The 26,091-nt window shown below is 45.3% G+C and overlaps 1 protein-coding gene and 1 pseudogene across 2 annotated transcripts in view; both read right to left on the reverse strand.

Moving 5' to 3' along the window:
• RNF31 (ring finger protein 31) overlaps positions 1-26,091 on the reverse strand; it is a 954,370-nt gene that overhangs the window by 502,568 nt on the left and 425,711 nt on the right. For both annotated transcript variants that reach the window (XM_085641869.1, XM_085641861.1), the window contains exon 11: positions 9,439-9,690. In XM_085641869.1, coding sequence (XP_085497995.1) covers positions 9,439-9,690 — 252 coding nt within the window. The remainder of the gene's footprint in view (positions 1-9,438; positions 9,691-26,091) is intronic.
• LOC146870469 (uncharacterized) lies at positions 21,037-23,517 on the reverse strand (annotated as a pseudogene).

Consider the following 26,091-nt stretch of genomic DNA (forward strand, 5'->3'; position numbering starts at 1 on the left):
ACATTCTCCTCGATTGTGAGCACTTGATACTCTATAACACGAAGTTCAAAGGTCACAAAGTAAGTTGCAGTATGCAATCCATAATTTTCTTATTTAGCACAGAGTGATTTGCCCAGAATCACAAAACTGATAAGGAAGATATTAGGGTTCAAAAAAGACCTTCTGGTTCTGAGGTCTGCAACTCATCTGCTTACACTCGCAACTCTTTGAATAAAATGTGTTTACGACAGATGAAATTTTCAGACCTGGTTATATAGATGTAAAGGTGGTGTGCGAAATTTATGCAGCAGACTTTCAGCAGCTTAGTGGACCTTTTATGAAACTAATTCAGTTTTGTCGGCAGTTGAAAGCTGATTTTTTAAATGAACAAAATATTTAAGGAGGAAGAAAGTATTGTGGGAAATACCTTCAGGTAATTTTTTATAGGTGTGAGAGAGAGAGTGAGTGAATACGAGCGTGTGTGTATACGTGTAGGTCTGCGAGGTGAAAAGAAAGTGCATGGTGTATGAGGCCGAGGAAGAGGCAGCTTACTTACTAGTTCTGCGAAGCTTCATTTACCTTGGAAACGAGTAAACAGTGAGCAGATGCCAGTGAAGAGGCAGTCACGAGGAAGCAGCTCGAAAAGGACACCAGTTGCAAAAACACAGAAGCTTCAATGCCGAAGACCAAGTAAGCCAACAGGACTGAGTGCAAGGCAGCGGCAACAAAAATTAATATTGAAGCACAACGAAGCATTACACAGGTGCATATTTACGGCCCCAGTTCCCGGCATTTCCTGATATTTATCCTGAAGTCTCTCAGTTTGGTGGATAGTCATCGAGGACGCTGGATTTTTTTTCAATGTCACCCAATCAGAGAGTTCGCAAGATGCTACTATTTGGAATCCAAAACGAAGAGCAAGCATTTTGAATTCCAGGCAGAAATGTGGTTGGGGAATGAGCGACCCATTTGCATGACTCCACAGCTGCCCTAGGGGTCGCACCCCACAGATTAAAGACCCCTGCTCTAGAAGGTCAGCACAGTCTCTCCGCCCAGTTTTGAAACATTAGACTCTCCAACAGCCCCCTGCACCAATACCCTGGTTACTAGAGTACCTGCACCAACCTAGGCTTGTTTGTGTCCAGTCCTGACAGACACTGCCAAGGAAGACCAACCTGAATGTCGAGGGACTTCAAGGCCAGCAAGACCCATGACGAAAGTAGCCCAGATGTCCAGTTTGCCCCTCTTCTGCAAAACTAACTAAATCTGCGACAGCCTACAACACAAGTGGCCAGCCAGACAATTCCTCTGCACCTAAAGTCCACAGCCTGAGTTCACAACTTCTGTCCACACCCCCTCAACCTAGGGGTCTTCACAACTTGAACCCCGCTTTGGGTTCTCCCGGATTTGCTCGCTAGTCCTCCATTTCAGCCTTTTTGTTACACGTACCATTGGCTTCAACAGTATAACGCTCAAGCCTACCAACTCGACCAGCACCTATGCACCCCGACACCAGGGCAGGTAAATACTGATGGTGCTTCTTAGAACCTTTGCCCTAGGCACCTTAGGTCCCCATACACCAACTGCAAGTACTGTTTTTCTGTATATGTCTTTATTCTCATAGAATAGCATTAACGCGTTCCAGGCTCATACCTCAAAAAACTTTATTTGACTCTTTTACTGTCTTCTGGTAAAAATCAATACTCCAAAAGTACTTACCGGATTCTGATATTCTTGGTGTCTAAAATTATATAAAAATCTGCGTTATCTTTAGAAAAGCGACTTGGATTTCTTCTTGAGCGTGTGTACCATTTACCGATTGTGTGTGTGCAACAAATGCTTAAAACTTTCCTCTGATAAGCCTAAGCTGCTCAACCACATTACCAGAAATGAAGCAGTTGGGATTATTAAAGTAACCCCTGTAAACCAATAAGGGTTGTCTGGAATTTTTGCGCTGTATGCCGTTACATTGGCATTACTACATACAAAGCCAGCTTCCTACATATGTCTAGGGCGTTTTCTTCAGCAATGATCAGGTCTAATGTTGCCCCTTCATGTACATCTGATACAGACATCTAGCTGCAGATTCCTTAACTTAGAATAGATACCACAGCCATACCCCCAGGGGGAAGTGGGTCTGCGATAGAACAGGCCCAAAAGGGTGTCATAAAGAGAAGCTTCAAAGGGCAGAAGCGGCACCACATTCCCCGACCCATGGTGAAGGACATCAAGCAGAGGGTCCACAGGCAAGGGGACCGAAGGGGGCTGCATGTTTAGAACACGAGAGGCCAAGGAGACAACTCTAAGAAACGCCGCAACGGCCTCGGTAGCCCTCCGAGGAGGGGACAGCAACTCATCTCTAGGTGAGGGCTGTAAACTAAGTCTTCCAAGACCAATGCCCAAAGGAAGGGAGCCCCAATGACGAATGGGGGTCCTGCTGGGTCCCAAAATTTTAAGGGGGGCACAAGCAAGGATGGATCCAGCGTCGCTGGACGTGAAGCCAAACTGTCTCCAGAAGCTTCGGGAGAAGAGTCAACATCCCGGCGTCGATTACACGTCCACTACGACAAGCTCCTCTTCCGAAGAAGGGGATGGCGCCGGGAGGCAAGCCTCCGGCACCGCACCAGCGCCGACTCAGCTTCAACCACAACAGGCTCCGACTCCGAAGTAAGAAGCGGAGTCGGAGCCGGGGAGGTGAGTTTACAGCGCCGGAAGGATGAGGTGTGCTTGAAGCAAGGCTTTGAGCACTAGAAACCACCCGCGACGCCACAGGGAGCCCCACGGGACTATGCGGCGCGGCAGGAGTGCTATGGGTCGTAGAGGGGGACCCAGCTGGGCCGCATCCTGACGACACCATATCTCCTTCGTCCCTGGAGGGCAAGGGCTTATTCGGCGCCGGGGGCGAACCCACCGGCGAGTCTGTCGGGGACCCCGAAAGTAGCGGAGGACCCGAGGACGCCCCTCGGACAGGAGAGGACCCAAGGGAGGCCTGCAGAGCCGCAGCATAGGTCTCCCGGGGCGCACGTCCGGAGGGCTCCGGGAACTAGTGCCCCCGACAACAGACGGAAGGGAGGTCGAGGATCTCGGCGACATGCGCCGCGACTTACCCAGAAGGGGCGAACGACGTCTCCGGGCCCCAGAGGGCGACCGACGCCGCAACTGGAAACCAGAGGGGCCTGCCGGCGATGAGGAGGCCGGAGGACGTGACGACTCTGACCGCTGGGACTTCGGCTTGAGGTGCTGGCAGGCGTAGCAATCCGTCAAATTGTGGTGTTTGCCCAGACACCCCATACAGATAAAATGTGGGTCCGTCGCGGACATTTGCAGCGAACAGGAGGATCACGTTTTAAAGCCCGAAGGCACCGCACACTGTTCCAGACGCGAAGCATCAAAAGGGGCCTGAAAACAGGCCAGAGGAACCGCTTACTCCGGATCCAAGATGCACGCGGAAAATAAGGAAACCTACGTCAGCGTGCCGGGAGGGACTTTTATGACCTTGCTGACGTCACGTATGTGAATGACGTCAGGGCGGGGTCGTGTGGCGCCATCAAGAATTTTCCAGATCCAGTCTGACGCCTAGGGGATATTCTAAGTTAAGGAATCTGCGGCTAGATGTCTCTATCAGATAAGCGGTGCATTCAATGAATTGTGTTGTCCACATTTGGAACCCCATTTTGTTTGCCCATCCCTCTTGGAAGAGCGTGTCCCAGACCAACTGTTCATCTATTATAACAAGCTAGGAACTCTTCTCCTTACTAGGGTTAATGAGCCGGACGCAGTGGAGAGCATGCCTGCAATCCCTTATAAAAGGGGTAACATAGTTTCTATGCGGTCCGTGCCTGGAACATCCAGAAATACGAATTTCTCATTCTTAGAAAGGTTCTGTCCCTCTCTGTGCTGCACTATCGGCCGATATGCTCGGTCGGGGTGGTGAGGTCGGCCAGTGCGCCAAAGTGCACTGGTGCAAGGCACGCGCCCTCATAAAGAGCTCCATGTGAAACTAGACTCAGGGCGCACTCCTCAACTTTAGAAAAACCGCTTACTCTGGAAAACGCTAGCAGCCCGGGTGAAGTCTGTGGAAATTGTTTTCTTCCTGGTGACTAAAATTGGAAGGAAGTTTCCTTTTCCATGAATATTGAGTTGATGCTCAAACATAATTTAGAATTTTCAAACACTTGGCTGGTTTAAGTTCTCCTATTTCTTCGGTTCTTTACCTCCCAGTTTGGCGTTCAATAGCTGCAAGGGGTCTTCAAAAACATTAAGATTCGAGATCTGATTACTGAAGGCAGAACCTCCACCTCTGTGCACCCCAGCCCAGATGTGCCAGACGCGCCTCTGTGGAAGCCCCGCAGGGAGACTCCCACCACTGGCTTTGATTTCAGGGTGTCACCGAGGCAGAAGTGCCTCCTTTTTTAGGTCTCGGCTAGCGAAGGCTGCGCTTGTGCAGTCTCGCTCGCGAGAATTAATGACTTCGGGTGTTTTGGAGAAGAGGGGCTTGAACCCGCCCCTCTTCTCTCCTCTTCTCCATTGGCTGGCCTCTTAAATGCTGGCCACCCATTGGAGAAGAGGCTTGTCGCGCAAAACAGGCCCCGTCCTTTTCGGATTGGGGGGCGTGTTTTTTCGTTGCTTTTCGCAGGGCGTGTTTTTCTCTCCCCTAGCCAATGGCAAGAGGAGAGCAAAAGAAACACGCCCCCTAATCCGAAACCGAGGCTGCGTTTCTCCGAGGCAGTTCTTCTCTGCCTCGGAGAAAGGCGGTGGTGTCCCGGCGTTGCTCCCTCACCTGATCTCCTTAACAGCAAGCCGGCATATTTTCTGATAACACTTATTGGAGTGCCCGCCTCTAACACAGCATTGCAGCCACACACCTTTCATTTTTTCGGCATGTCAACCATAGCTCCGTACACTTATGTCATTTAAGGTCTCTGCAAAGGCTTTAAAGTCATCGCCCCAACCCATCCCCAGCAAACAGAGCGGGCTTCCGAAAATAACAATTAGCTCAAGCAAGCAGAGCCGAGGAAGTTCGAGCAGACCATAGAGACGGAATCTACCTCAGCTCACCAGCTGCTGCAGACAAAATGATTTGGTGGCCATGCTCAAATTTATTTTTTCCAGTTCCAGAAGCTACCAAATATAATGCAAAATGAAACGTTTAAAAAATTTTTTTTTTTAAATAAAAATGTATAAAGGGCCACGTTTGTAAATATATAACAAATTAAAATAAGTGAACCGTACAACATTAAATAGATTTAGAATAAGGATTAAAAGATCCTCTGTGTTAGTAAATACTTGTATATTAAATTAATGGTTAACCTCATTTCTCTGTCAGCAAGCTCCCGTGTAACATGGCCTCGTAAGTTCCACTGCTTGTCTCTCTTCTATGTCTACAGCTCTGCCTAGGCTGAAAACAGGAGTTTTCTCCTCTCTTCTCGGACACAGCTTCTTCCGGAACTTTAATGGTAAGAGTTGGGAAGTATATGTTACCTTGGGGAGCAATATTGCCCGAGTGATGGACTGATAGGCCGGCGTGTGGGGGGTGAAAGCCTTGACAAGAGGTGCCCTCACACACTGTAAACAAACTTCCTTCAGCCCTGTGGTGGGATCGGATCCTGGAGTGTACCTTGGGCAGGGAGCATTACCAACTTGATCTAGCTCGGACACTGGTTCAGTGGCTCCACACTGAGGCCACTGGAAGTTTCACTTCCCCTTTTGGTTCTAATTACTTTTAGCATCGACCTCGTCTCCACTTGGCTTCGGGGAGCAGGGGAGAGAAGAAGGAAAGAAAACCCTGGAAGAATAAACAAAATATATTGCGTTCCCACGAAAACCGAATCGCTGGCACACTGCTATCAACGCGTGCCCTTTTCCCCCTGTTCTTACATCCCACGTCCCGGAGACGCGAAGGATTTCTATTTATCACATTTTTTCCTTCTATAACATATTGCATTTTATGGGGCAGTTTGGGGTTTTCGGCGTTGTTTCAAAGAAAGGTTTTCAGGGAAAAAAAGGATTTCGCCGCCGGACGGAGGAAATAATAAAATAATAACAAACAAAAGGACAAGACGGAGGAAGGGAAGTTGACACTGAAACGCCCAAAGTCGCTAAGACGGGTTTCAAGGCGCTACAAATATGCAGACGGCGTTGCGTATTCTGCTCTGCATGGCCTTTTTGGCGCTGTCTTTGAGCGAGACCAACACCGCCAACTTCAGCCCGCAGGTAAGATAATTAAACAAATCAGAGTTTTTCCTTGGATGCTTTTGTGTATTTGAGTTTGACATCGCAGTCCTGCCGTGACCCCTCTCACTTGGGACAACTTTAGGTCACCTTATGTAGATTGCAGCCCTCGCACTTCTGTATGGATGGGGGTTATAATATAGTTTTGTTAATTCTGCTTAATTTAGGTTTTGCCCAGCACTCTCGGCCTTTGGCGCAAGTTATCCATCCTCATTAAAAAATAAAAGATGCATAAATCTTCTAATTTCTTGCTGATTTGGATTTGCTGACAATGTGTTATTGTCATTTAATCCTAAAAACGGTTTCTTTCCTTATTGAAGCAGAGTAATGGCTCTCTTCCAGCCTCCCCCGGGGGACACGAGTTCAATCGCACACGAGATCTGCTGACAGGGTTTAGGGGAGTAGCCTGGGATGGGCCAAGCCTGGACCTTCCCTCCACTTCCCCTCCCTCCCTGTCAGACTTCTCTCTGTGTTTTTTTCCCTTTATTTTCTTTGTTGTCTGTTTTTGTTGGAAGGACTTCTGCACAAAGTAACGAAACCAAATAATACCAGATACGTAGAAACTGGACCTCTCCCCCTCACATTTAGGCAGCACGCACATATTTTGTATTTCATGTATAGATTTAGTACGTGTGCGTTTTTAGGCACCCCGAACGGAAATGTTGTTCAAAGGTCACATGTAGCGGTGCAGAGGCCGTGGATTGGATGGGAAGCAAGAATGAGTGTGCGCGCTTTGGGGGAATCGTGATCTAACGTGACTTGACGATCTGTTGGAGTACAACGGGGTCTCCTGGCGAGGGCACAGGGAAGGGGCGGTGGAAGACTGGCTCTGTGGTGTCACGGAGGTGAAGTGCTGCTTGTGGGGGCTGGTACCGGATGCGTAAACTGGGCCTCTCAGTCTCCCATCGGCACGCAGCCCAGCAGTTCGTTCTTCTGATGTCTAAAATGGGTGCTATTGATTTGGGTAATCACTCGATTCATCGATCGGACGTGTACATGCATAGGAGTGTGGGAGGGGCGGGTGTATGTGCGAATACGAAAGGCAGGAAGCGGTGCTCTGAATGTTTGGCTCGGGTGCATTGGGGGAAGCCATTTGTTTGCAATTGTGCATTTTCGCCCTGCTCAGCAGAACCGTGGCCTTTAACGGAATACACTAAAGTGCAGCTCCGGCGGCATTCACCCCACCCCCACTTGCGCATTCTGCTGAGCTTGTATTTTTTTTTACACACTTATCTAATGAAGTCTTATGTCTTCGTGGGCGAATGCATCCACCGGGAATTGAAATCCTGACGGGGCCTCTCAGCCGCCCATCCTTCCGGGCTCTGGGTAGCAATGAAGTTCTATAGCGCCGTGAGGTCCCAGCGCTCCTTATATGGTTTACACATACACCAATTGGGTAGTAAGTAGCGGCGTGGAAAAATTTTATTACGTGTATGTGAAGTTGCATTTCGGAAGAGTTGACTGTGGCCCTTTTTAGGTCTCGGCTAGCGTAGGTGGCTCTGTGTGGGTGGCTCTGTGTGTGTGGGTGGCTTTGTGTGTGGCTCTGTGTGTGAGTGCAAATGCAATAGGTCTTGCCTTTGAGAGAGATTAAGCTATTGACATTGTAAATAACAATGCCGTTTCTTTAAATGTTTTGAAAACAAAAACATAAACAAAAATAATGTCATGAGCAATGCCAATAGCTCTAACTTAAACAATGCCGAGACCATTGCATTGTAAATGCTTGTTATTAATCGGCACCTCGACTCCGATGCAGGACAGGACTTGACTCCTTCAGTCTGTGTAATGAAGACCTGCCCAGAATCACAGCGGGATGAGCGGCCCATTCTGAACCTGATGTGAGTCACTTAAGACTCTGACTGCAGCAAAGTGAGTAATTAAAAGAACTTTAAACAAGCATTAAAAATGCAATAGGTCTCGCCTTTCATTAAGTTAAAGCCATTTGCTTTGCTATACAATACCATTAGCAAAGCAAATGGCTTTAACTTAAAGGCGAGACATTTTGCATTTTCAATGCTTGTTTTGGTTGCAAGGCGAATTAAGGACAAAGCATAGCGGACCAAATCAGCTGCAAACACCTAATATCCAACTGCCAGCCAGGTTTCCACGCAGGTTACAGTACGGATGGGATCGCCAGTATCCTAAAGGGCAGGCAGCTCACGCAAGTACGATGGTTCCCAGAAAGAGGCTCTCTAAGTGTTTATAACATATAACAGCATCTGCATAGAAATGTTTGCTATCCTGAGCCACTGTATACAACAGATTCTCTTACTGATCCTCAGAGACACTTCTTTATCAATCTGACAAGAATGACTGTCTGATTCCCCCGATAGATACATATAAGCAAGTGTCAAATGATCGATGCAGCATTCTTGTTTAAGCCAATCTCAGAGTGCAACACTTCTTTTGTTCAGTTTACAACTGAGTTTTCGTACAATGCTGCATACTGTGAATGGCCTCACAGCTCAACGAACATAAACAAACCAACATGAAGAATTATGTTCTAATTTCATACGTTCGTTTACTATTTCATGGGAAGGAAGCTTCATTTTCACACGGTTTCGATAAGATAACGGTCTCTTAATTTAAGTGTGATGGAGTTTCCATTCACTGATATAGTGCTGAAGGACAGCCATGCTTTTTAGTGGATGGGAAAGTGATGAGACCTAGTTCATGCATGCTATCCACTTTACGTCCCCAGACGCTAACGACTATTAAGGTTAAGCTCCCAGTGATCCATTATGATAAGGAATACTTATTTGAGTAGAAAAAAAACAGAAAGGGAAAAAAAGGTTGGACTCCGCCCCACTGCACAGTCATCACTATAATTAAATACATAGTTATTTTCTGTTATCTGCGTATCTCATATAAAGATAGGAAGCAAACACAATCTGGCTCCTGCTGGGAGCTACCCTGCACTCCCCTTCTGTGTTATACCTACTTCCTTTTCCAAGTCCATCCTTCTTCCTTTATTTAATTGTTCCGGAGTACACTTTTTCTTTTTTCATGTTCATTCTTCAGCTCTCTTCCATAGGTCCTTCCTACCCCAGGCATCGGTTTCTCCTTTCACTACATTACTGTGTTCTCCTTTCCATGGCCGATTATTTGTACTCTTCTTTTCCAGTGCCTTACCCCCCTTCCTCCATATGCTTCTTCCGCTACACTCTCCTTCATGTATCCCTGCTTCCACTGCTCTTCTCTCTTACCCTAAGGCCATCCATCACTCACCTTCTTCTTTCGAATGCTGATGCACTCCAGTGCAGCTTCCTCTATGTTACCAGCACAGGACAGCCAGGACTTCTTTGCCTCCTGGTGGGTCACAGCACCCACAGTTCCGTTGCTCTTCTGTGCCGTGAGCTCAACCACAGTGTCCAGTACGCTTGGGAGCTCGGTCTGTAGCCACTGTACTGGCACCTCTGTGCCAGAGTACTGCACTGCACAAAACACCTCCTCTGGGGGAATCCCCGCCGCCTCTGCCACCTGGGACATGAAGAACAGAATAACCAATAACAGAAGAGAAACAAGTAAATATGTGAGAACAACCAATCACATACAAGGGACAGAGCACTTGGTGACCTCTCACAACACATAAGTGAAGAGAGATGGTATGGCAGTCAATGAGTCATACACAGGGGGTAAAGAATATGAAAGGGATTAAATCATGTGCAGTAATTTATGCTACACACAACGCTATGCACACAAATGTATTGCAAAGATAGTAAGTATATCCTGATCGATTACACACAAGGGAATAAACTTTACTGAGGGGAACCAATCACACAGAAAGAGAGAGCATATGGGTACCACATTTAAGGTAGTGTATAGCGATTCAAAACACACAAACAAAAGAAAGCAGAATATACAGAAGAGATTAAGAGAACACAGTCCTGGGCACACGTATTGAGGATATAACAATGGTATGAATGTCTCGTATAGTTCAAAATTGCTGTGTGGCGTGGTGAGAATGAGAGAGTTGTCTCACGAGGCCGGTGTTAATTCCAACCCGGCCCTGGGATCAAGGGGGACTAAGAATAGAAGTCTCTTGCCAGTCTCTTGAGAGCTGTAGACACGTCTCTGGTACAACGTGTAGAAGAGATGATGCAGGTGAGGAAGTGTGAGTCGCCTAAGTGGAAGCAGGGTTCATGTGAGTCCGGTGACTCGCGTGTGCACAAATGGGCGAGTACGCCAAGAACCAGGAGAACGTCAGAAGCCTGAGTACACGGCGAACTGGTCCATGGAGAGCGGGAAAGCGGGTGCGCTGGACTAAGGTAAGTATCTTCAGGAGCCTTGGTGCGTGGCGGTTATGTCCATCCAGGGTGTAGGAGGAAGCGGGAAGGCGTGTGCCCCAAACTACTGGAGTCAGTGCGGTTTGGAAGCCAAAATCCTGGTTCCGTTGTGAATTACGGATGCGGCAAATTATAATCTGGATAAGGCTTATTTATGCAAGGAGGGGAATACGCTCACAAATGAAAGGCTTAAAAATCTGGGCACCAGGGACTAGATGGACAGAGGAAAATGGGTAGTTTATAAAGAGGAAACCAACACGGTTATGATAGGACACATTGTTTCATTGGGGTTCATGTGCAAGGGAAGTTGATGAATAACGTATGAACAACATGACTGACTGGCTCTAACTGGCAACTTTGGTTACATTTGTACTAGCAAACTAACACAAAATCATATGCTAGTTCCTGTACAAACAGAGGATAACAGAATGTAAGACAATGGCCAACTCCCCGGGGTGGGTGGGTAAGTGCTGGATGGGTGGGAGGCAGATAAAAAATTCAAAAATGCATAATTGCCCTGTGATAATTAATTTTAATGTATGCTTACATTGTCTTATAAAATGTCAACAAAAAAAACAAGCATTGGCATTGCCAATAGGTCTCACTTTTGGGACCTTATAAGTTTTTAGCCATGCAACAGTTGATGTTGTTGCACCAAGGATATTGTGCTGGATAACTAAACACTTATAACGTCCCAAAGTCGAGACCTACTGGCTATGCCAATGCTTCTTTGATTGCTTGACGTTACTTTTGGTGCAGCTAGATGCGATTTACTTCTCAAGCTAGCGCTACAAATTAACAACAAAAACATACTGTAAAATAATTATTTCCTTGCAGCAGCATTCCTAGTGCTGATCGGGCAGTCCGACAAGAGACTTAAAGGTGGGCGAGCCTCATATATTACCGGCACCCTCTGCTAATTGTGGTGAACGTTATTAATAAAAATAGTGACATTGCAACTATCTATACAGGGTAACAACGCGCATCATTAGGTTTCTAATGTAGCAAACAACTTGTATCCCGACACAGACCCACTATGGTGCACTCATGACTGTGCAACCCCAGTGCCGACTCACGAGCCTTGAAGCGCCATGTGCAGTCTTGGCCCCTGTCAGCGCTGCGGGAGCAGTGCCACCGAGGCCCAGAGGTGTAATGGGCCAATGCAGTCCCAATTAACCGAGGAAAGTGTCATGTGTAGCTTCTCACACTCGTGAGCCGAGTCGAAACCGAGTAAATCTATTTGACTGGGACATGTGACTGAGCAAAGGTGAGAAAGGGCGACAACAAGCAGGATGCACACACAAGCGTGAAAGGAAATAGCCCTAGATGATACCACTTCATCTCCACCCTTGAAACGGATTGGCCTCAAAAGCTGGGAAGCCAGACGTCACCCGAAGAACATTCTGGAAGTCCTATTGCTGTAGACCGCTGCAGGTACTAGGCAAAAAGAACTTGCATTTTAATTTGTACCGGGTGCTACCGGGTGCCCCTTTAAGGTCACATGTCGATCTGCAAAAATGTAAATGAGTTTTGAGTAGTCGACTGTCTAAAACTATTTGTATTATTTTTCCGATCACTAGTCTGCTTTTCTGTGATGCATCTGTTATGAAAGCGGTGCATATATTTTTCAAATTACAATAACAACTGAACAACCTTTGACGTGTACACGAGTACTTGGTAAGTGCTCGATTCATCCTATGGTTGGCGCACGCTGCCTTGAGTACAGACAGAAACAACTTCTACCTACCACGCCCGCAACCTGCCCCACATGCGCAAGGATTGTTAATTCGCTGCTAGGCAACAAGCATCTGCACATCCTAGAATGGTGCATAGTTTCTGAAACAAACACATTCAAGTGATGTTCGTAATACATGCATATATACATGTTACAAAGGCAGACAACAGGTTCCTTGAAGGGCATTTAGAAAACATTTCGCTTGACGCTAAGGATGACAATGTTTGAAAGCTGCAGCCTTAAAGGGTCCGAAAAAGGATCCCTGCCCTACTGTGCCCGAAGAGGAGAACAGATGGCTTGCACAAGATGGGATGCAAGTAAGATAACTACTGACTGGGGGGGGGGGGGGGGGGGGGGGGGGATTTGTGTCTGCGGATGCCTGCTGCGAGGGTGCACAAGACGGCCGAGGCAGGCAGGCAGCACGTGCTGGTTTTAGTGCAATGAATGGGCTTCCCCAGACAAAGTAGTAACCTGATCCACAACAGATGGCGCCAATGCTTCCTCCCGACAGCTTTAGGCCGTGGGAGTGAACATTTACAGAGAAGGTGGGACATGCACCCGCCTTTGGCCAATTGCATGCTGAAAGCCACACGCAAAGGCCAATAGAAAGTGTGGGAAATAAAAAGCCACACGCACGAGTTTAGTGAAAGTCTGGAGAAGTCTGTAGTGATTCCAAGAGGCCCTCTGCTGCATGCGCTGCGCTAGGCGAGACCTAAAAAAGGATCGCTCCTTTTCCCCAGTAAAATTCTATAGCACTGAGTCACAAAACTTTCTCCAGGTGTAAATCAGGCTTACACCCGAAACAGTTGTAATTTGTACAAGTCAAAGAAATGTTATTGTTTGGTTAAAAAAGAAAACATTACAATAAGAAAAACATGGTTAGATATCAAAAGATTTCAAAATATTACGTTAAAAACTATTCAATGCTTATTCGTTATGCAATCAAAAGTGCTTCCGCAGAAAACATCCTTCTGCCTTTGCTAGTACTGGCTAGTAGCGTACATGTTGCTTGTTCTTCGTATTTCCTTTACTTTCATTTTACACCTGTGATAACTATATGGGCGTACTGTTTCAGAAAGCAGCGGTTTAAAAAAAGTTAATATTAAGGTGCCTTGTGCAACCATTTAATACTTAAAGTGCCAAATGCTTGAGTATGTCAGATAAACTATCAGAATATTAGCACTAATTGTGCTAATATACACTGTTTGAGCTCGTTGTTAAAGTGCCAAATTCTTGAGTAAACCGTTTAAGCTAACGGGGAACAGTCTTATATCAGACTGCGGTTCTCTGAGAAATTAAAATAAAGTGCCATGTGCTTATATGAACCATGTTGTAGCGTGAAAAACTATGTTCTGCGAAGACTTAATGCCAGACAGATTCTGTAAGTCCTGCCCAAAGTCACAGGACCTTTAATACAATGGACAGAAACGAGTGTGAGAAGCCCTGTCCACTTTATGTACTTTTGATATTGCAGGTGCCAACTATTTTAATAGAATTGGCAAATTAACTGTGGATCTACACCCTGCATACACACTGTACTCGCTTCCTGTTCGACCTTACACCAAGCTGGGTAAAACATGGGTGCGTGTAAAAACCTCCTTCTTAAATCAATAGGTGTGGACGAATACGATTGCGTGTGCTATTGATATTGACACCCTCTACAGCATTTGCATGACACATAGTACTTCCAAGTTTCTTGAGTTTCAAGTGGCAACAGCGAAAACCTCAATCATATGTATTTATCTCTTACAGTTTGCTTCAAGTTCATAGTGAGATATGGTTGAGGAGAAGGCGAGGGATATGATGGCAATAAAAGCTGCTCTCTGGAAAATTTGCCAGGGACATTCATGGTCATCCTTGCAACAGACTTTGCTTGTACATTTAAGTGAATATATGAAACCTTGTTGTCCCAACTCTCCTGGAGCTGTAGCTGCCTTAAATGTTATCAAGGGTGGGGATACCATTACTGTTAGGTATGTGAAGGTGATCTACCAGCTGTTTCAAGGCCAGGTTTTTTAGGGACTCCACAGGTGCCTTTCTTAATCGAAAGCCGTATTTGATACATTGTAGTGCTGCCAGAGTTGTTATATTGACCAAGCCAAACTCCCATCTGGCTTACTCATAGGTAATCCAAACATAGATCTAATAACATCCGAATAGATGTTCCTTAGGTCCTCATGTAGCTTTGAATACCAAACTGAGGACCCATATAATATTGCCAGCACCAGTTTGCTCTGAATACACCTAGGACACAAGTACCTCTGGGGCGTTTTAAGCTTCTCTTGATTTTCCACAGCTGGTTTTGCAGGTAACAGGCACAAATGTGCATCAATCTTAGCTGGTTTTTAAAAGTTGAGATTGGTATCTAACCAAAACCCTAGATAAAGAAATGTGTCTGTGGTAGATATATTTTGATCTCCTAACTTCCATTCGTGCTCAATCTTAGTTTGTGCCAGATTTGATTTTAGTTCATTGTCTTGATTACATTTCTGATGGCCATCTAGAGCTCTTTCGAGGCCTATGGAGGTTTGATTCAGAAGTGCTGTTGTTTGCGCACTGTAGGAGTAGATGTCTAGCTCCTAATTTTGGGGGGAACATATTTTGCCTTGCCAGTGATGGAAGTAAAGTGGTTGTATATAGATTGAGGAGCACTGGTGCCAGCACGCAGCCTTGTTTCAAACCCAGATTGGTTGAAATTTTCTTGGAAATCGATGATCCATTGCCCAGCTTTATCCTGACCCATGTGTGTAGGAGGCGGATTGCATTGAAAAGTTGCACAGGGATATTCCAAGACTTTAGCTTTCTCCACAGAGTTTCTCAGTTGGCTTTATCGAATGCTATACTGTAATTGAGAAAGCATGCATACAATGAGGATTTGTGAGCTAGTGCCTTATTGGTTAACAAATCAATCGCTGTTACATTACTCAATATTTCGCAGCCTTTACTGAAGCTGGTCTGAATGGTTGGCAAGATGTTTAGTTTGTTGACACAATCTTCCGGTTCGGCAACAAGCACTTTGGAAAATGCCTTTGATTCAGTGTCAATGATGGCTATTGTTCTGAAGGTTGTCTATGGGCCCCCTTTTTGTTTATGGGGTGCAATATTGAACCCCTTAAATTTTCCGGAATAATTTTGGTAGCTAAGATTACTGTGTATAATATTAATAGGGGAGTACTCCAGGTATCTAGAACATGTAAAAAATGACACGCGAACTCTGCTCTGAAGGGGCCCTCTACTGCAACTCGAAGATGATACCATTTTTACTATATCTGATTTTGTAATTCCCAGTGTGTTGTAAAATAGGTTAAGTTAATAGCTTTAATAGCTTTGCAGTAATGTCTGCATTAGTTCTAGATGTTAAGAGGCTGAGCTCAGGGAATTGGCACCAACTGAAAAGTTTACATCATGCCCATTGTGGCCTCGGGCTCCAGTCACTGCTGAGCCGAACAGCGGTGACTTGTTACAGGCTTCCTAAATAAACAAGCCCCTTTTACTCACTTGGTGTCACCTTGTGATTACAACATAGAAAAGTTGGGGTTGAGCAGGAGGAGTCACAGTTGGATATTGAACCCAACGTCACCTTTCCAGTACGAGACTTTAAGAGGCATCAACACAGGATTCCAGGCCTGCTGTAGCTGCTAACACATCTGTGCTGTTTAATTAAGGTGCACCGGATTGTAATAGTGATTTCTGGGCTTCAGAGGTGGATCTGTGTAATTTCAAGGGGGTTACTTGGGCGGGGCCGATTGTGAAACAAGCTGCACCACCTGTAGAAACATGGAAAAATAAGCACAAATGACCAATAAAAATATACAAAATGTTTCTTGGTGGCCATCTTAGCTGCTGGTAGCAGAGTGAGCCTAATCACCTGAGGAAAAGCAACTGAGTGTTTTTCAGCTACCATTTAGTCTGCTTGGGAAGGTTTATTGTTTACAAGGCCCATCGCATGTATAAAGCATGACAATAGCGCAACGTGGCATCCATCTTTGAGGTTTGGGAAGTCTTCCAGTGCAGCTCAGGAGCAACATGATTTTCAGCTCTGCAGTATAGTCTGAGGTTCTGCAACAGCTTATCTTCAGTGAAAGGCACGCCTATTCAAGTGAAGGAGCCTATCCATCAACAGTCCAGTCCAATCAGGGTGACACACACCTTCATGTAATCGGTATACATCAGACAAAGAGAATACAAGTAAAGCACCAAGACTTATGTTCAGGTAACTAGTGTGTCAGGCAGGTGACAGTATGAAGCAAAGAGTGGTTCAAGAGTGAAAGCTTCAGTAGTTAAGTGTTGGTATAAAAAAGGGGATATTGTAGTGCAAGTATTCAGTAAGTAGCTCCTCCATTTTTGGAAACTCCTGGCCTACCGCCTATGCAATGGAAACAATGTTTTCAAGTATTTCAAATGTATTTGGGAGTAATTGGAGTATCACATTTCAGATCTGAAAGGAAAACGTTCTTAATACTACATTCATTAGGGTTTGAAGATATCTTCCTGCACCAGTAGTCACGGATAATAAGGAACTTGATGAATTCCAAAAAGTAGTGAAGAAATTGGAGCTTGGTTGTTTTACGCCAAAATATTTTTTAAAAGGTCACGAATGCTTGATGAAAATGTAGACACATTTGTGACTGCTCTTCGATAGCTGAGTCCTCGCTGTTTTAAAAATGTCAATGATTAGTTGATTAGGGATCAGTTGATTAGTCACTGTTATGATAAAAGTATCCAACAGAGGTTGCTCACATTGGGTGTCCTTTCACTTGAGGAGGTCATCAGGTACCAAAGAGTATTGAACTTACAAGTATTTCCATAAAGTAATTATTACATGATGAGCAAACAAATACAGTATCAGTTGTACATGAAAAAGAACATACCCAAAAGAAAGAAATGAAAATGACTGATAGAAGTTTCTTTAAATTACGCCATGTGTGTTTTTGGTGTGGTAACTGCGCAAGTTGCTAGCATTTAAAAAAATTATGTGGGTGTTACCTCAGAGAACCAGCTCACTCAAGATTTTCAGGATATGTTTTTAGTACTATCAGAAAAAAAATTTGTTAAAGGTGACCCTGCTGATTGCACTGATCCATATATTAAGGTTGGTGACAAGTTTCTACATTTGTTGGTGAATTCAGGAGCAAGGATTACTTTAGATCTGTTCCATGAGAAATAGGGAGGTAGGAAATTATTCCCATCAGATAGATCCCCGGTTTCATATAACGGTAGGACAATTCAGTTAGAAAGATTTATTGAGGACATTTTGGAATTCAGGGGTTGTAGGATTCAAGGAAGAATTTATGTTGCAGTCAAAGGTCTTTATATACTGGACTGGTTTTATCAAGGGATTTTTGGATTGTTAATTTGAAGGGGTACCAAAGATCAAGTGGTGGTAGTGAGGGACCAGACAGCTGTAAAGAATCTAACATGGATATTTCCATCTGCATTTGCGGATACTCTAGGAATGATAAAAAGTTGTAGACATAAGATGAAGGTAAAAAGGACCACTACCAGTCAAACACAAGGTATGTAGTATCCCTTTCAGCTTAATGTAGGAATTGGAAAAGGAACTAAAATAGTTGCTCATTAAAGGAATAAGTGAGCTTGCTGAATCTTGACTGTGACTTTCACCTTTAGTAGTTACCCAAGAGTGGGGAGGAGATTTAAGAGTATGTGTGGATTCACACAGCCTGAAAAAAAGATGCTCTTTTTTTTTTTTATAGGTCTGTGTGTATTTTGTGCAAAGTTCATACCCGATTATCCATCTAAAATTAAGAATTTAAGCTACATGCTTAAGATATCTGTTTCATTCCAATGGGATGATAGATGTCAAAAACATTTGAATGTGTGAAGCAAGAAATGACTAATGGTAAAGCTCTTAACCAAGGCATATTACCCCACGCTTCAGTGCATCACTATTGGTGATGCTAGTAAGTATGACTTAGGGGCTGTTTTAACACAAAAAGATGTTGTTGAAGAAGTAACTGTTTGCTATGCTTTCAGAGTCCTTCAAGATGCAGAATTGCATTACTGAGAGACTGAAAAATAACTTTTGGCATGTTTTTGGCAACTGAGAAATGTCTTAATTATGTTTGGGGAAGGATGTGTATGTTGCAAACAGATCACAAGCTTTTGGTGTATATTTTGGATGGCCATGTTATTAGGTACACCACTGCACAAATAGCTGGTTTAACAAGAAAGTTATTTCAATATGATTTTGTAGTAAAGTATATTTCAGGCAAAAGTAATCCTAGGGTAGATTTTTATCCAGATTACCTGTGGAGCGTGAAGACTTTGTAGGCCCAGAAGATGATCTTGAGAATTGCTTTTATTTATTTTATGTCTTTCTTCTATTGATGTATGCCAGTGGACTGCATGTTCTGAAAATATTTGGAGGGAAGCTAATGAGAAGGATGAAACTCTTTCCAGTGGTACATATGATCTTGTCAACTTCAGTTTATTATATTTTGTGTTATTAGTATTTTAGATTTGTTGTCTATGTAGTTTTGCTTATGAAAATGTATTTTTCTTTTTTTAAGGGAGATAATGTTGTAATATAGGCTGAGCTAATAGCTTTGCATTAAGGTTTGCATTATTTCTAGAAAGTTAAGGGACTCAAATCAGGGGATTAGAGCTCGAGGGTATCACACAGTTATTTGTATTTAACTGCAATTAGAGCAGTGGCTTCTCCAGGAGGAAGGTGTAAGTAGTAGTTATGGGAATGCAGTGGGAATAAGAACATATCGCAGAGCTTCTTATCTCAATGGTACAAGCTCCATGGAGAAGAAAATGTGGACGAGTGAAACCACAATGCTATATTCTCATACGGTCAAAGTGTGCAAAGGGAGCGATGACGTTCAATACAATATTACATGTATTATAGAGGAAATGTCTTTTATGAAAAAAAACTCGATACTACAGTTTTCCTAACCCTGCTTATTGATGCATAACGTTAGCAGGCATGAGTCAACAATGTACATGTGTACATTACAAGAAGCATGATCTAAGCATAGGCTGAATTGGCACCACGTTTCCCAAAGATTTATAAATTACAATCCGGCATAGGCATAAATGACACATGCCATATTTTGCTTGTGTAAATAGCTGTTTCTGTGAATCAGGACTCATGTTTCCGAACTCTTTAAGCACTTAGGCAGGATATAAAAAGTGTATATTTTGAAAATGACGCTTATGGTGCATACAGTGCTGATAGTTCAACATATCCTGGTCACAGGAAATGCTTTACAAATGCATGCCGGGCTGTTATTTAAGCGGACCGGAAATGACAGTATCCAGCACGGAAAGGCGCCGGAGGGCATCCCCCCTGTGAGCTATTGGCTCATAGCAAAGAGCATACGTGCGGAACGAGTACATACGAAAACGAGCTCTCAACAAGCACATTACCATCAGTCATTCGCAGGTTCATGGGTTGGTCAATGCAGGATGCTTCCCGCCGTTATCAGTTCAGTTATCCACCCCCGGCACCGGCCAGAACTTTGCATGAAAGCTGCAAGCTCAATGAGACATCACATGCCAAATGAAAATAAAACACAGGTATGCCTCCCACAAACACAGGCAGAGCTCTGCCCAGCATGCACGGCATGTGCTGAACACAGATGAAACCACACACTATCTCTAGAACAAACACGTCATGGAGCCAGCCCAGGTTCCAAGTGTAGAAAGCAAACCAGAAATATAGGCAGGACCCTCTTAATACGTTGGTTTGTGTTGGAGGTCGTTTAATGTATTAGAGGTAAAATGTGCTTGAGGCATTTTAATTTATTATAATAAAATAAATACCACTGATTACAATGAAAAGTACACTATATGGTGCAATATGGTGCTAACGCCAAGCGTTATGGAATTTAATATTGACAAATTAACATGTACAACAGCTTTTGCAACCGAGAACTGGAATACCACCAACAAAAAACTGTTTGTGTGTTACAGTTAATACCACTGAGCAATGCAAATAAAGTTGACAGAAAACTATTTAAGTGATAAGGGCCATGATTTTGTTACATCAATCCCTCGAGCGCGGCAACAGTGGTTACAGTGCAAGATGTAAATAGCAACGGATTAAAGTGGGGAGGGTTCTTGGGCGGGAATGGTTCATGACCTGATAATGGGCAGTCGGTCTGAGAAGTGAGCACCGGAAGAGCTTTGAAGCAGCTGTTTATAACAACATTCTTACAAGTCACGTAACGTATCCATACACTAATACATGCAAATAACAAACGGCCGCGAAAGTGAAAGTAATCGCGGTAAAGCGCGGCGCGCGCACCCGCGCACATGCACTGTAGCTCTAGGCTGGCCTGGTAGCACTTTTTGGAGCCCTCTCAATAAGTCTCGCCAGACCAGCGCATGTGCTGGGTCAGGCGAGACCTAAAAATGAAAGGGAATAAGGGCTAACGTGCAGAATAATGCTCCAAGTGACGCACTTCCGGAGGAGGCACGGAGAACTGATCTTTGGGAGAGAGGGGCGCAGCACAAACCACTGACCACTTGATTTTGCATTAAAAAGGCAGCTTTATTTTAACAGGTGGACATCACAAAACACTTTCCTGGCATTCTGCCTTACAAAACTAAAATTGCACAATACAAAACAAGAACTATCCATTTTCTTACCCCCCAACCCCTGTTCCCCCACATACCTAACTCGATAACTATCTACTACCTATTGTACTTCAGTTCTACAATTTCAAACCTTAACTTTCCCCTACAGGCTATGACTTTCTCCATTAATATCTAACCCCTTAAATTCCTATAACTTCCTGCCTATTCCAGGTGAGAGGTTGCTCATCCCCCTCCATTTCAGCGTGGTATGCTTATGGCAAGGCCAATAAAACGTATGTAAACGCAAGCAAAACTTTCCAGGCCACCGCCAAACAGATAAAGGCCCAATTGTGGACTTTTCTTGCCCCCCTCCCTTGCACCCTACTGTCTCCCCGTATCCAAATCACCGTCTAATATTCAATGCCCGCGCTAGTACCTCTCGCATTTCCAGTAAGTATAAATCAGTCCCATACCTGGAGAGATGCTCCTCATCTCCCCGAAAAAACTCCCTATGTTCAAATCTGAGGTCTGCATGCTCAATTTGCCCAAAGCCCTCATTCCTGCAAAAACGTCTCATCTAACGGTTTAATTTCCTGCGAGCCCTGCCAATCGCCCCCTGTCTGCGGGCACCTCTTCAGTTCTGTCTAGGAATAAACTCAGTCCACATCACGAAGCATCCTGCCAGTCTCTTGATTTCCAATAAATCCTGCTTCATTGTGCGCACGAGTGTCAGACCTGTCTCCACCACTAGGTCATTTTCACCAAGGTGAATAACTAAAACATCAGGGTATCTCCTGCCTGGTAACATACTGTTCAATCGACTAAATAACTCTTTCCACCGCATGCCCTCTTTACTACACCATTTAACCAAGAACAGGCGTCTGTCAAAGCCCAGGTTCTCTCTATGTCCCCTCTGTGCTGCTTGTCTCGCTGACCATTTTATGAACGTATGGCCCACAACCCAGATGGATTTGTCCTCAGCTGCCGGGACCGGAACGGAACCTGAAACAGATAAGCACATTCAATAGCTTTAAACAATGGCTCCCCATCTCAACAATCCAACCATTCCAGCAACACTTATCTCTGAAAGCAGTCCGTAGACCATATTCCCAGCTACATTATGTCCTCCCTAGACTAACCCCTAGTGCCAACCTCAGTTGCTGCCCCAATGCAGAATGAATGGATCCAATACCCTGCCTCTGGAACCCCCAAACTCCGTAAGGCTTTGTGAAGAACTGACAGCAGTCGAACCGGGGCATCTCCCACATGCCTGAACACCTCCCCACGTGTAACTCTCAACTTGTTGCCCCAAAATACCAGGCACAGGGAAAGTACTGGGTAAATTGGAAGAGCCACGTTCCTGCCTTTCGACGTCTGAACCATTTTAGGATTACGCAGCAATATTCCAACCCGTCTTCCCGGCGAGCAATGGCCTCCCAGCACAACCCCTTCCATCCCCTCCCAACTGTTTCAACACTCGGAATGCACAAAAAACATCCAGGACATGAGCGTAGTGAGCAAAAATGCCTCCTCATGTCCAGCGCAAACTACTGGTAGCATATGTAACATCTTGCTGAACAACTGCCATGACAAGGGCGGCCTCTTCCGTCCCTCCAGACCCTGCTCCTGAGCCCAGCCTTTGAGCATTCTCTTCCCCAGTTCCCCTGCCGATGAGGCAGGGCCCCATGCCAATTTGCCCATGAATGCAATTCTCACTAGCTTGCCGGCTACAGTCTCCCTTTCATCATAGTCAGTATAAATTGCAGCACATCTTCCATCTGTCTCAAACCCAACGGTCTGCGCTGGGCCTCTGACCCAAGAAATTCTGACCATGCCTGACCATATTGTATTGTATATTCACTTGTATAGCGCAGACTGTCACCCTGGCGCTCTGACAAAACAATCGATTGCTTATGCTACAGGGGGAAAAACAAGCCTCGACGGCAATCAGACTTCTGGAAAGAGCCAGGTCTTAAGGCTCTTTCTAAATTCCAGTAAGGAGTCTAACTGTCTGATGTTCCAAGGGAGCTCATTCCACAGTCGGGCTCCTACCACACTGAAGGCCCTCCCGCCCATCCTGGCATGTTTGAATCTGGGTTGTGTCAGTAGATTAGCGTTAGAGGAGCACAACTGTCTTGGAGGGGAATAGCGTGAGAAGCTTTCCTGCAAGGGGAACGGGCCCTCCCCATGCATTGCTTTGTGGACCAGGCAGAGGGACTTGAAATGGATCCTTTCTCTGACCGGTAGCCAGTGAAGCTCTCGCAGCGCCTGTGTGGAGGAGGAGTCGCGCCTACGACTAAGCGCAAGCTTTGCTGCAGCAGATTGGACCCTCTGTAATCCCTGCAGTATGTATTGGGGGGCTCCCAAATACAGGGAGTTACAGTAGTCCAATCTGCTGAGCACTGTACTCCTTACAATCAGGGCACGCGAGTTGCCTGGCAAAAACGGAAGAATCCAGCGGAGTGCTCGTAAAAGCCCGAAGCACACGCTGGCTGTCTTGTTTGCTTGCGAATCTAATTGAAGATTGCTATCAAACATGACGCCGAGGTTCCGGATAGTATTTGCTGGTACCAAAGGAGCCTCATCTGGGGTCAGCCTGAACTCTGTCGACAGATGATGACTATGCCCAGGTGGCGAATAGAACAACACCTCAGTTTTTGCTCCATTAAACTGCAGGGAATTATTCCGCAGCCAGTCTGTGGTCAAGCGCATGCAGTTTTGGAACTGTTCTAGGGGCATCGCCTGTTTTCCTTCCAGCGAGAACATCAGTTGTGTGTCATCTGCATAATTTACTAGTTCAACCCCAAACGCTCTAACAGCCGCAAATAATGGTTGCAGGTATATATTAAAAAGAATGGGGCGGATACTGGAGCCCTGTGGTACTCCGCAGTCCACGGGGGATTTTCCTGAAGAGAAAGGTCCCAGCGTTACTACCTGCTGTCTCTCCGCGAGCTAGGAGCAGAGCCACTGTAATGCTCGGCCCTTTACTCCTATCTCCTCCAGTCGCTTCAATAAAGTAGAATGACTTACTGTGTCGAATGCGGCTGACATATCCAGGAGCACCAGAACGGCGGTGCTCCCGGTGTCAGCCCGCATTCGCAGGTTGTATAGCACGGTGACCAGAGCAGACTCCATCCCATGGCCAGGGCAGAAACCGAACTAGTTCGTATCTAACAGCTGATGCTCTTCCAGGAATTCCGAAAGAGATCTGCTCACAACCTTTTCCAGGATCTTAATAGGGAAAGGGAGCAAAAATATAGGTCGAAAATTGGCCGGATTGGTAGGGTCCAGGGAGGGCTTTTTGATAAGAGGGGAAACCACAGCCTGCTTCCATCTATCTGGGACCAGTCCGGCTTCCAGTGATTGACTGCAGATCTGACGCAACCAGGGGAAGGTTAAATGGCCATATGACTTCCACACCTTCTGGGGCAGGGGGTCAAGGGGTGAGCCGGAGGAGATGCTCCTGACCAAAGAATCGAAGGTAAAGACCGACATAATGGGAAAGGCGATCAGAGGGTTTTGCTGGTCCAAGGTCTTTGGTTTTTTACCGGGATTCTGGGCAGTCGCTTCGTTGTCCTTAAGACGATCGACAATTTTAGCCACTTTATCTTGAAAATGAGTGGCGATCTCATCACAAATCTTTTGTGAGGGTTCTACTCTATTCTCCAGGCAGGTTGGAGCTGAGATAGTTTTTGCTATTCTAAAAAGCTCCGTAATCCCATTTGGGGCTTGCAAGATAGATTGGACATAAAAATGAGCCTTACTTTCCAGAATGAGTAGTTTATATCTGCCTAATGCGGACTTCAAAGTAGCCTTATCCCTATCCGAGTACCCCTTCCTCCATGCCCTTTCCGCTTTCTTGCATTGTGATCTTAGTTGTCTCAGATCATCGGTGTACCAGGGCGCTGAAATTTTCTTTCTGATTTTCGCTTTTTTCATGGGGATCAAATTATTCAGTGCATTCGTGATATACTCCAGGTATGTGTTATAATTATCATCCACAGTACTGGAGCTATTGAAGGGGCTCACCGTAGGCGGTGTAAGGAGGGCGTCTGTCCTTGCTAATTTAGCCCAATTTCTCCCTTCCCGATACACCCCAGCCATGTTAACTTGGGCAGGAGAGTCAGCTAGCCGTATTGTAAAATGTACCAGATAGTGATCCGTCCAAATTTGAGGAGAGATGTTTAAAAGTTCCACCTCCGACTCATTTGCAAATAAGAGATCGAGTATATGCCCTCCCTGATGTGTCGGGGAGTTGACTAGTTGTTGAAGGCCCAGATTATGGCATGTATACTTCAGATCTCTCAGTTGGTTTCTTAGGCTAACACTCTCCCACCAGTTAAAGTCTCCCAGGATGATCATGTTGGAGTGAGATAGGGATAGGTTGACAATGGTGTCTAGAAGGGGTTGCTGTGAAGTTTTACTCCCCGGAGGGCGGTAACACAGTAACCCTGATAAGAGGTTACCTCTGGCTTCCTATAACCATATGCACTCCTGGTGGACTCAGCCAAAATTCCTACCACCAGTTTTAGCATCTTTTTTTTATTCCTACTTGCTACAGTTCCTCAGGCATGAGTTTCTTGTGTCTGTCCGCTCTATGGCCAGACCATGGCTTTTCTCCCACTGTGAACGCAACAAAGCATCCATAATATCAATTTCCGCTCCTGGCACGTCTTGCCTTAAAATCTCTTGCCTCAGACATCCAAGCACAAATACCTGCAATAAATTCAACACCATGTCCCCAGCTGACTGACTGTTCACGATCTGGACCACCGTCGTGTTATCCACCATGAACCACACCCTTCGATGTGCCAGTCCTGCACCCCACAATGTGATCGCTTCCACTAATGGAAAAAATTCCAGAAAAGCAATACTCCTACCCCCTGACTTTCATTCTGCGGGCCATCACTCCTTGCACCCATGTCCATGCCAATACAGGCCAAAACCCCAAGCCCTATGCTGTGTCTAAAAATATCATTATGTTCCAATCCGTATCCACCAGGCTGCACAGTACAATCACATTGAAAGAATTAAACAAGCATTGGAAATGCAATAGGTCTCGCATTTGTTGGAGTTGGAGCTATTGACATCCCCACTCTTGCCAAATAATTACCGCCCGATAAGCTTGATTGACGTTAGTCAAAAGCTTTTTGCACGCATTGTTTTAGATCGAGTGCAATCCTGGATGGATGAACAATCAATATTGACTCCATATCAGGCTGGCTTTAGGGCGAAGACTTCCACGGTGGACCAACTTCTTCGTTTACAACTTCTTTATTGGAAAACCGTGAGGGTAGAGGGTGGCAGCCTCTA

The sequence above is a fragment of the Triturus cristatus genome, chromosome 1_1 (genome assembly GCF_964204655.1).
Source record: "Triturus cristatus chromosome 1_1, aTriCri1.1, whole genome shotgun sequence".
NCBI classification, from domain to species: domain Eukaryota; kingdom Metazoa; phylum Chordata; class Amphibia; order Caudata; family Salamandridae; genus Triturus; species Triturus cristatus.